At 47.1% G+C, this 11,189-nt stretch overlaps 1 protein-coding gene across 1 annotated transcript; it reads right to left on the bottom strand.

The window, feature by feature from the left end:
- Nucleotides 1-4,969: 4,969 nt before the first annotated feature.
- On the bottom strand, nt 4,970-9,951 carry SPRY2 (sprouty RTK signaling antagonist 2). The gene is made up of 2 exons (XM_040991248.1): nt 9,540-9,951; nt 4,970-6,752 (listed from the first exon to the last, which is right to left on the bottom strand). Exon 2 carries the CDS (start codon nt 6,699-6,701, stop codon nt 5,754-5,756), a length of 948 nt encoding a protein of 315 aa, XP_040847182.1. The 5' UTR covers nt 6,702-6,752; nt 9,540-9,951; the 3' UTR covers nt 4,970-5,753.
- Between the last annotated feature and the right edge of the window lie 1,238 nt (nt 9,952-11,189).

The following is an 11,189-nucleotide window of genomic DNA, read 5'->3' as shown; positions in this document are numbered from 1 at the left end:
CATTTTGAAACCACAGCATCCATGCATCCCAGAGCCAGCTCCCAATTAAACAGGCCAAGAATCAGTCAGTGATCTTTTGGCACATCCTAATTCCTAGTCTTTCTCGCTGAACAGGTACTATATTTATCCCAAGACGTGGTATGTATTGTGGTTTCAGGGAAGATGATTTATGATTTATGATTTATGGTCACTGACTTCCACGTAGAGGAAGATTTAATTGATGGAAAAGTCTAGGGAGGTAGGTATGGGTTGAATGCTGTTTGTGATGCCCACATCCCATATTGGAATGCTTGGGTTCGAGACCAAGCTCTGCTCCAGATTCCAGCTTTCTAGAGGCAACAAGTGCTGGCTAAAGTGGTTGGGTCCCTGCCATCCCTAGACACCGGCTCCTGCTTTGGCCTGGTCCACATCAGCTGTTGCGGGAATGTAAGCCTTGAAGAGGTAATGGGAGGTACGTAAGTTCCTACACTTTGTCCTTGTATGTGTTGGTCTCTATCATTCTACCTTTCAAATAAAATGAAAGTGGATCAAGTAAAACACACACACTGATAAATTGAGGTTTTGAAGGAAGGGGAGGATGGGGAGACAGAGTAAGAAAGTTGGATTTGGAGGCAAAATGGGTGCACTGGGCTTATAAAGAGTCTGGGGAAATGAAAATTGATACAATATTTATCAATTTATCAGTATTTATCAGAACTGTAATTGTAAGCAATACTGATGCAAAAAGCATTTTGAATGGAGATTGCCCTAGCATAGTTGGTGGAGATCGTCATCTACATTTTGAGAGAAAAACGAAGAACCTGAGTAGTCATTTGCCAAGTGCTGTTTTTTGGCAAGGGCAGAATTGCTCTAAAACTCAAGTGTCTTTCCACACCATGAGCTACTCTCACTGTCCTTTCCCACCCCCCTAGCTTCAGCTTGGTTATTGGCAATTCATTCTTACAAATATTCATCATTTTTTAAGTGCCAAATAGACAGAAAACTATGGGTTAAGGACATGAGGCACATTCCACCAAGAACTGGAAGAGCAAGAATAGGCAAACTTTTCAACTTAATTCTTAGGTCTAAATTTTGAAAATGCATTTTTTAAATCTATGTCTTGGTAAAGAAAACATCTCAAACTCAGACATGAACAACACAGCAAACTACTTTTGCAATATTCATCATACGCCTCTACACTTTATGAATAGATTTTGAACATGGTGTTTTATGTAATGAGTAATGAAAATTCTATTGAACCTGCCGTTGCAAAAATTCTGTCTGTTTAATATTTATAACCACTGCGAAGGCATGGAGACTAAACCCACTAGCATCAAAGCTTTTCCCAATTCATGTTTTTTGTAGCACCTGGCTTGTGCTTTTATTGCTTATGCCCTGTTTTGCATTAGAGTTAACCCTTCCTTTTTGCTTTCCATCAAGTAGGACTGTGAATTTTTTTTTAAGATTTATTTATTTATTAAAAATGCATTTGTTCATTTTTATTGGAAAGTCTGATATACAGAGAGGAAGATCTTGCGTCCGTTGTTTACTCCCCAAGTGGCCGCAACGCCTGGAGCTGAACTGATTCACCAAAGCCTGAAGCCCAGAGCTTTTTCCAGGTCTCCCACACAGGTGCAGGGTCCCAAGCCTTTGGGCCATGCTGGACTGCGTTCCCAGATAGCAAGCAGGGAGCTGGATGGGAAGTGGGGCAGCCGGAATTAGAACCTGCATCTATATGGGATCCTGGCGCTGGGCCCAGGCCTATGATTTCTAAGCTGTGGCCATTCAAAAATACCTGAAATGCCAAATTATTTTACCCAAATGCCACTGGAAGTGGCTCTGTGAATTAAGTCAAATTATTGATTTTTCTGCATATTAGTAACTGTCTTGAGAAACTAATTCCTTTAAGGAATGTTGAGCCCTTACATGCCCCATCTAGCAAAGCCAGAGGGCAAGTCTTCATTGTAATCTTTCACAGTTAATAATAGCTACCATTTAAGACTGGATTTACAATTATTTTTAAGTTAATTAATATGCAGAATTTAAAATGTAGATCTTTTGTTTGGCATGGATGTTAGCTTGCACGGTAATGACCTCTTTGCTCACTTGACTTAGTAATCTCTCCCTTTTCTAACCAAAAGTTAAATGACTATTCTAGCTGATTGGAGATGCAATATAATTGGTGTGTTCTCCTGATGTAAGGGGGAAGTGGCATTCAAGCAAAATCCACCAGATACAATGTTTTTGACTGCTTCAGGTGAATGGCCAAACCGGTAATACCAAGTTTCATAAGCTTCACTCTGAAGTTTTAAGCCAAATCAGAAGGAACTTCCTATGATTCTGTGCTCATCTTCATTCAATGAGCAATGAATGAAATATGTCACAGAGAAGTGAGGGCAATGCACAAACTAAAACAGAACTTTCTTTTTGATGCAGATTGCAAATCGAAGACTAATGGCAGAATATTGACACAACCTCTTAATAACCTACTTTTTCTATTTACTAACAGTGTAAGATATTCTTCACAAGATGACCAACTACTTTGTGATCTGCAGAGGCCAATTTCCAAAATCCTTTTGCATATTTTGTATATTTAGAAGGAAAGCAAATGTCCAACTGTGGGTAAAGCTGCAAGTAAAAATCTCAATTACATTTTGGAAAATTCCAATCTGCTCAAAAGCAGAGGTCACGCCAAACCCATCAACTGCATAGCAAGTACTTCCTACTGCCGTGGGAAGTAATTCATTTATCTGACAACAGCAATACCATATATATCCAGGAGTCAAGCAATCCTTGAAACAGAAGCGTATTACAGAATGAAGTTATGCAAAAGGTTTGGTTGGGATCACTTCCCTGGGCTTCAGCTTTTTTTCTTTCTCAGACAATCCCCAGAGCATGCTCCAACATGGCAGAAATTTGGCAGGGCCTCAAAATCTGCTCAAAACCCATAAATGAGTGTTTTAAGCAACAACAATCAAGTTGTCATTCCTAAATGAATCGCAAGTATAGAGCACACATAGGTCTTGAACAAAAAAGAATTCTAAAAATTTCCCTGCATGCTTAGCAGCCACATTTGCTGCACTAGTATATTTTTAATCTATCACATCAAGATTCTGGCCATGGGATTACAAAGTCATATAAATTTTCCTGTACTTCATAAACAGACTAAGAATTTCAGGTGGTTTTCCTCAAAAAAAAAGTTTGTTCCCAAGTGAGAAAATCTGCTATATATAAAAAAGCTTTTTAACACACTGAATGAGCACCAGCTGTTTTCCATCAGTTTAGATATAAATATTTCATTTTTCATATTCTGAAAATGAATTCTGTAGTCATTTATAGACAAACTCAACTTCCAATAGGTTAAAAGCTTCTTGCGGAATTTAATTTGCCTCTTATCATTCAACAAGTTATCATCACCGGGCCCTGGGTCTTATTAAACCTCTTTTATCCTCCGTTGATATTTTTAATACTCTATGCTCAGAGCAGTGAAGAATGCTTTAGCAGAGTCCTTCAAAAAGTGTTAAATTAGGAAACACTGTGTGGCTCAGCAGCTCTCAACAGCGCGACCTTTGGGGGAATGATGAAAAGGGCCGATTCCCACACCACATCATTAGAGATTCAAGATGAGTAACCATAGGAAAAGTTCTTAATCTACCATCTCAATGAAGACCAGTGGCATCCTTCGAGAGCTGTGTCTAACACACTTTGGAAGCTGTTTATCCCTGGAAAGGAAGTATTTGCCAAGAATCTCATCAGCGCAAGTGCAAATTTCTGATCAATGAGAGTTGTTTTTCAAAATTTTTGTGTTGAAGACTATACAATAAGAAGCAGCATTCTTTTTTCCTGGCAAATTAATTCACCAAGATGAAATCTAACAGCATGCATTAGAGTCAAAACAGGCAATATTCCGAAGCAAAAAGTTAACGATAAATAACTTGACCTGCCTTCTCATCCAAAGGAACTGATTTAAGAAGGCAGTGCAGCTCCTGGAAAGCCAATTTTAAAAAATGTAACAGAAGACACCCAGGTTTAGAACCTCTTAAACGAAGAGGAGCTTTAGAACAGGAAACAAGAGATTAAACAATAATGACAGGTAAATCATTTCCTAGACTTCCGGTTATTCTTGGCAGAAATAGTTCATGCTTTTGGAATGGAAAAAAAAAATTGTCAGCCACAAGATGACTTAAGAAAACCTAATATTTGTCAAGATAGGCATGTAGTAGCTTGCTGTGTCTTTGTCCCCAAAGACAATTCCAAACACGATGACATTCTGCCATAATGTTTCTTTTGCTCACAATAAAATTCAACAACTTTCCAAGTTACTTGATTACATAAGGCAGGGCCCAAGTTGGCCTACTTCGGTTTGACTTAGAAGACCAATCTAGGATAAAAGTTCATGTTACCAAATATCTGAATGAAAACAAGCTATAATTTCCCGTCTTTTCTAACAGGAAATTTGATGTGATGGTGACGAGCTGTAGTCCAAAACCAAAGAGATCAGAAAAGCAAGGACATGAATAGCTGTCTGTGCTTCAATCAAAAGCATCGATCTGATGATGGCATGCTCCACAGACATCAGTAAACGCTGGTGGAGTTCAACGTGCCCCTCTGGCTTTGCATTATCTCCAACATTCATTCTTACGACTATATATTGGGAGCAAGACCAATTGCTAACCTTTTACACAAGTCTCATGAACAAATCAGTTCAAGATTTCCTTTTCTAAAAAGCCCACAAAACCAAGAAAAGCCAGGACACCTGAAAAACAAAGGGAGTGGCAGAGCCAAACTAAGTTCTCATATGATTATTAATACAGGTGAGTTAAACATTGAGCTCATTCCGTTTTGACTGAAAATAAGTTTTAAAGCAACAATCCTAAGACAAAAACCACCCTAGAGATAAATGACATTATTTCACTAACATGTCAGCTTTAATTCTTGCACTTTCTAGAAACAAAGAAAAGGTATTCAAGGAAGAGACAGAACAGCTTTGTTTAATTTCAAACGTTAATATATTTTCTATTTTATATTGAACATATGCATCTGTAACCCCTCTTTTGCAGCAACAATCACATCCTCATAAAAGGGGCAAAATTTGTAAGATGCCTCTTAAAATAAATATTCTTTTTTTATAAAATAATAAAACTTCAAATAAATATTCTTTACACTAAACAATATGTTGAAAAAATTAGAAAATAAAGGTTGAATTTTACTGTAACTGTACAATATACATGAAGTCCAAAGGGAAATCAGAGTCTTACAATAAAGGCTTTCTGTAAGGCAAAATACAATCTAAGGACATACTGATTGATTCACATTCTTCCGAATGTACAACATATTAGTATAATATTTTGTGACTGTGCCATGTATGGCACAACTTGTTTTTCACAGTTGCAAATATTACTGTATATACAAAAATATAGCACATTATCTCTGGAGAAGACAATGAAAAAGGTCATTTTCTAATTTACAAATTTTGCAAGTATTATTCACAAACCCAAAACTGTACCTAAGGAGTGTCTGTTGCTTTAGCTTATGTAATGTATAGGTCACCAAGATCTGTATCCCATTCTTGGAACTCCATGATGAGTGCTACCAAGCTATCAGTTAAAATGGCACATGGACAAACACACTTCTCACTGCAAACAGCAAAGAGTTTCCCAACTCTCTATTAACTGTGCGGAGATTAGCACTGCTTAGTTGGTTGCATATGTATGTTAAAAAGAAAAGGGGGGGGACAATCATTATTATTATAACATTCCTGATTAATGATGATGCTATGTTGGCTTTTCAAAGTTCCTGGGGGGAACAGTGGGAACTTTGCAGCAAACTGTGTTGGAGTTTTTACAACGACACCCGGGCCTGTTCACCCGGTCGTAACACCCCTGGCACAACTTAAGGCAACCCTTGGCTGGAAGGTAACACCATAAACAAGGCAAAAAGAGAGACATGACACCCATGGCTGACCATCGGGTACAGCAGTGAGACTGGCTGCAAGAACAAGGGTTGTCAGCACAGTTGTCCTCATCATCATTAGAACAGTGATAGAAAAGACCTTTCACGCAGCACACACAGGTCCCATAGTCAATGACGTTCTGCGCCGAGCAAAGGCACTGCTTGTCGCAGATCCAGTCCGATGGCAGGGGCCTTGGGTAGGTGCACTCCTTACACTTGCACTTGCCACAGTCCTCACACCTGTAGGCATGCAGGCCCAGATCTTCCTTGCTCAGTGGCTTAAGCTCACCTGGTTTGAGCTCAGGTTTGGGCTGCACTCGGATTATTCCATCAGCAACCAGCCCCGAGGAGAAGGAGGAGCCCAACAGTCTTTGTTCCGAGGAGCTGCTGCTGGTGCTCGTCCTCATGCTGCTCCGCGACCCTGAGCTGACGGTGCTAATGGACCTGGACAGAGGGGCCCGTGCGGAAGAATGCACCTGCGAGTGCTGGAGCCTGGGTGGCTGGCGGTGCTCAGGCAGGCCATGGAGTCTCTCGTGTTTGTGCTGCGTGGAGGGGCGAGGAGCAGGCTTGAGCCCCAGTCTCGGCACCACCGTGGGCCCCTCTGTGTACTCATTGGTGTTCCGAATGGCTCTGATCTGATCCAGGGACAACACGTGGACTTGCTGGCTGAGGGCATCTCTGGGGTCCGGCTCCGGGCGCTGCCTGCCTCCGTCACGGGACACCTGCAGCAAGGGCTGCGACCCACTGCCACTCTGAGCTCTGGCCTCCATCAGCTCTTGAAAGTGTGGTCACTCCAGCAGGCTTAGAACACATCTGAACTCCTGCGGAAACCAAGAGGCAAGAGAAGGGTTTACACTAGGGGACTTGCTAACTCTCCACGCCCTCCACCCCCATTGAGTTGGACTCCGCACTTCCCACCTGCCCCAGAGGCAGGATCTGAAGAGAGCTGCAGAGTTAGCAGACTATGACTAACGCACACGACAGAAGACAAGAATTACAGCTACGTGCTGACAATTCTGTCACCCCGTGTGATGCAGTGCCACAAAGCCGATCTTTGTTGGAATCGCTGAAGTAACAATCCCTTATTCAAATAAACACACCGTTTGCAAGGTTCAGGTTCAATGTGAAAAGTAATGCTGGATCATAACTGCTACCAACATCCGCCAAAATTGAACCCTGCTGCTTCAAGTTCTGAAATAGGCTTAACTTTGTCATGCTTTTTTTTTTTTTTTTTGGCGTAAACATCAATAGCTGCAGCCCAGAACATTTGTACTGCAAGCCTGCTTTTTGCAGACACTACACCATGATCTAGCCACTCTTCTGTGACCTTTTCAAGTCCTGCGGGATGAATGTGACATGCAAAGAAGAAAATTTCCCAAGTACCGTCACTCATTTTACAACAACGTGCCATTTTTATGAACCACATGGCAGTGCAAGCTATGGAATTAAAAACAAAACCAATCCAATCCTGTTAGGTGCCAGGAACACATTACAGCTAAGGTGCACAGGGAACTGGAAGGACAGGGACTTACTCAAGTTCTCAGCAACCTGAGAATCATTTTACAGCCTGATAGCCCAGAACAACACCTCGGATTCTGCGGCCAAGGGCTGTTCTCCCAGTTCCAGAAGCAAAACACGTCCAAATCTTACCTCTTCTTATCTCGCAAACTTAATAGCCGAGACCAGAAACCAACTGGCAGTGATAGGAAACGTGTTTTTAAAAACCCACGAGACACATTTCAAACCAAGCTCTGTCAAGTCATTCTGTAAATCGTAGCCCCCTTTAAAAGGTTCAGGACTACCATCCCCTTTCCCTCTTCTCTACAGGAAAAGACAAAGTCACAAAGGCCCAAGTGCTGTTTTATCCGATCTCCCGCTTCTGAGAAAAGGCAGAGCCGCGGTGACTGAAGCAGGTGACAATCGCCTCTCCCCCCCTCACCGCCAACGGGCAGAGCCTGAAACCGGATCTGCTCACCTCCGACAGAATGGCAGGCGAGACAGCGCTGCGCTCTGCTTTCACTCCGCTTATCGGCACGATCTGCGCCCCAACACAGTCGCCGGCAGGTGGGACGCAGCCGGAACCCCGGGGGACTTTTTCTCCAGGCTGACTGACGCTGTCCAGGCCTCCTCCCGCCTCCCCCCCTCCCGCGTCGGGTCCCGAGACGCACCGATGGGCGGGGGCGCCTCCGGAGGGGACGTGTCCTGAAACGCACGAGCGCACTCCCTCCGCCTCCCGCTCCGCAGCCCGGGGAGCCAGTCACTGCCCCAGGCAGAGGTCACGCGAACGCGGGGCACCGGCGTCCACGCTCCGAGTCGGGAGCGAAGAAAACCCGCCCTGAGGCACACACAGCACGGGGCCGGAGGTCGGCCCAGCGCGCACGCGGCGGCGACACAACTCCCTGACCGAAGCGGACGGGAAGCTTTTAGTGTGCACACGCCGAACTCCTTTAGGGTCGAGAGGGAAAAGGCGCAGGAATAACTTATTTCTTAAAGTTGAGTTGAGCCTAAAAAAAATTTTTTTTTCCTCCCATGCATAAGCCAACCCGTGCACGATCCTGACCCTGGGCTGGAAACCTTAGGTGTAAAGTAGAGTGTGAAGTAGCATCTTGGGCAGTCGGGGGGAGGGGGGGAAGGTGGTTTTGCGGATCCCTGACCTCCTCCTTCGCTTCCCCCCACCCCCAACTCCTCAGCGCTCTTCCAGTTCCTCCCTCCCCTTTGCAAACGCTTTGAAAACCCCATTAAGAACAGTGTGTGATCAGACTAAGGATTAGGGGGAAAGGACTTCAGCACTGGGGTGGGGCAAACCGACACAGAAACCTCTTTGTAAAAAAAAAAAAAAAAAGAAAAGAAAATGCATGAGAGTCCAAATGAAAGCATAGTAACAAGCATTTAAAAGGCTACATTTAAAAACACGCCTCATCTGCCACCAACTTTCAGGTAATGGAAAATGATCGCAACCACTTGATAACTTTCTGCACGTACTAGGTCAACCTCGGCTTCTCCCCCACCCCCCAAAAAAGTGACCCAGGCTGATCACACAAAAAAGGGAAAGCTGCACTTCCGAGCCGCAGAGATTCGGCGCCAGGCAGGGCACAGCTCCCATCCCCGCCCGGGCCGGCGGCAGCGGCGGGGGCCGTTTTCCCACCCACCCGCGGGGCCTATTGTCCGCGCGCCCCAGCCCCACCAGCGCTCCCGCCCCGGGACACGCTCGCCCCCAACTTGTCCCTGCACCGAGGGAGGAACAGGTTAGAAATGCGAGCGCCTGCAAGGGCGAGCTGGAGAGCAACGTGCTTCCCCTCCGTCTCCCGCTCTCGGCGCCGAATCCGCGGCCGGTGCAAAGGCTGGGAGCAGCTCCCAGACAGGGGAGCCCCTGGAGCGCGGGCGCGCAGGGTTGCCGGCCCGGGGACACCGCTCGGCTGGGCACACCCACGGCAAAGCTCCCTCCGCCTGAGCCGGGCACGGGCAACTCGCCGGAAACCCGCGGGGTTTGAGATACGGAGACGTGGGGAGAAGCAGACCCCACTCCCGGTCCGACTGCACCTACTCCATGTTGCCCACACCGCGTCAGCCACGGCGCCAGCAGGGAAAAAGAGCGAAACGCGGCTCACCGTGATCGCGGCTTTGCACAAACCCCTCTCCCTTGAAGTCGTTTCGTTCTGCGATGTGCAAATAAATCCAGCCCCGATGCAAACTTTCTTTGCCCTTCTTTCCAAACTCCGCTTCAGTTCAACTTTCGAGCAACCGGCGGGAGGAAGGAAAAAAGGAAAAAAAAAAAAATAATAAACCAACAAAACAAAATGAGAGGAAAATACGGAGCCAAGTCCCTCTCCGATGAACAGCTCCGGGGTTCAGGGCTGGACCCCCTTTCTGGAAGCGCACGCCGAGTATTTCCTCCTCCTCTTCTTCTTCTTTTTTTTTTTTTTTTTCTCAATGAGCAAAAGGCCAAAGCGCCAACAGCAAGTCCCTCTTCTTGGCAGATGAGCGAAGCAGCAAAGAAAACGGCCTTACAGAGAACCTAGAAGCCAGATGGCCAAGTGGTGCGGGCCCGGCCGCGTCGGCGCGGGGGTGGCGCGGGCGGCGAGGCGAGCCGGGCCGGGCGGGCGCGGGGGCCTGGGCGCTGCGCGCTCCGCCGGCCCCTCTGCTCCGCTCGCGCTGCGGCGCGCAGCTCTCGGCGGTGCAGACTGGGCGCAGTGCAGGCGCGGCAGCGAGGCCGAGGCGGGGGCGGTGGGTGCGGAGGAGGAGGAGGAGGAGGAAGAGGAGGAGGCGAGGGAGGGGGTCCGGGGCCCGGCCGGGGGTGGGGTGGGGGGGCTCGCTGTTGGCCTGCGCCCTCGCCTTTCCGGAGGAGGCAGGGAGCTCTGCGGCGGCCGCGGCAGCAGTAAATGGCGTCATGTGGATCCGAGGCGGAACAGAGCAGTTGTTGTCCCAGAGGATATATCGCATCCGGTCCCAGCTCATTGGCTCCGCGGGGCTACATTCACTCACACTCCAGCGCCCGCCAGCGCTCCGAGCCGCAGGAGGCATTCAAAAGGGCAACCGCGCGCCCCGCGCGTCCGCGGGCAGCTCCTGCCGCCCGGGCGCCGTCCCGCGGGGCGCCCGCCGACCCCCTGGCCACGGCGGGGTCAGCGCAGCCAGTTTCAAGGAAACTCTGACCTCAAGGTGCTTTTTTTTTTTTTTCCCTCCCAGAGGCCAGGAGGATGAACTATAGGCTCGGGCTGATTTATCGAACTTTTCTCTCGCCACCAGCTATGGGGGAGGGGGGCTGGGGGGGAGAAGGAGGGGTAAGAGTGGGGGGAGTGGGGAATGAACCTTTTAAAAAACGAATCTGGGCCTTGTTGCGTTAGCAATAATAATAATAATAATAATAATAATAACCGAGTGGCCGGCTTTAAGACTTCATCCGGAATCTATTTCAAGTCGGCTCCCCCTTTTCTGTCCCTCCCCCCGCTTCGGGGAGGGGGAGGGGAGCGGGAAGTGAGGTGGGAGGGCTATTGGTTTATTCTTTGTCTACTGGATTAACCCGATTATACGCCAGGCACCAGCCCGCACCGCCTCCCCCACCTCCGAGCCCCGTCCGAGAGGAACGGAATGCAGATTCGGGTTTCAATGACCTCCTGCTCTCTCGCGGGGCTTTGCTTTGCAGTGTGGCGACTTGCAGTTTCTCCGCTGGGGAGCAGGGCTTTCCTCCCCCCCTCCTTTATGAGAGAGAGAAAGAAGGTGGCCTTCCGACTGTTTTTGCTTGACCGAGTTAGTCTTGAAAA

Source organism: Ochotona curzoniae, unplaced genomic scaffold, assembly GCF_017591425.1.
Source record: "Ochotona curzoniae isolate NIBS_2020 unplaced genomic scaffold, NIBS_Ocur_1.0 contig_64, whole genome shotgun sequence".
Taxonomy (NCBI): Eukaryota; Metazoa; Chordata; class Mammalia; order Lagomorpha; family Ochotonidae; genus Ochotona; species Ochotona curzoniae.
This window is presented reverse-complemented; position numbering and strand designations above follow the sequence as displayed.

Coding starts and splice junctions, on each gene's coding strand:
- SPRY2 (XM_040991248.1), bottom strand. CDS start 6,701: ATGGAGGCCAGAGCTCAGAGTGGCAGTGGGTCGCAGCCCTTGCTGCAG.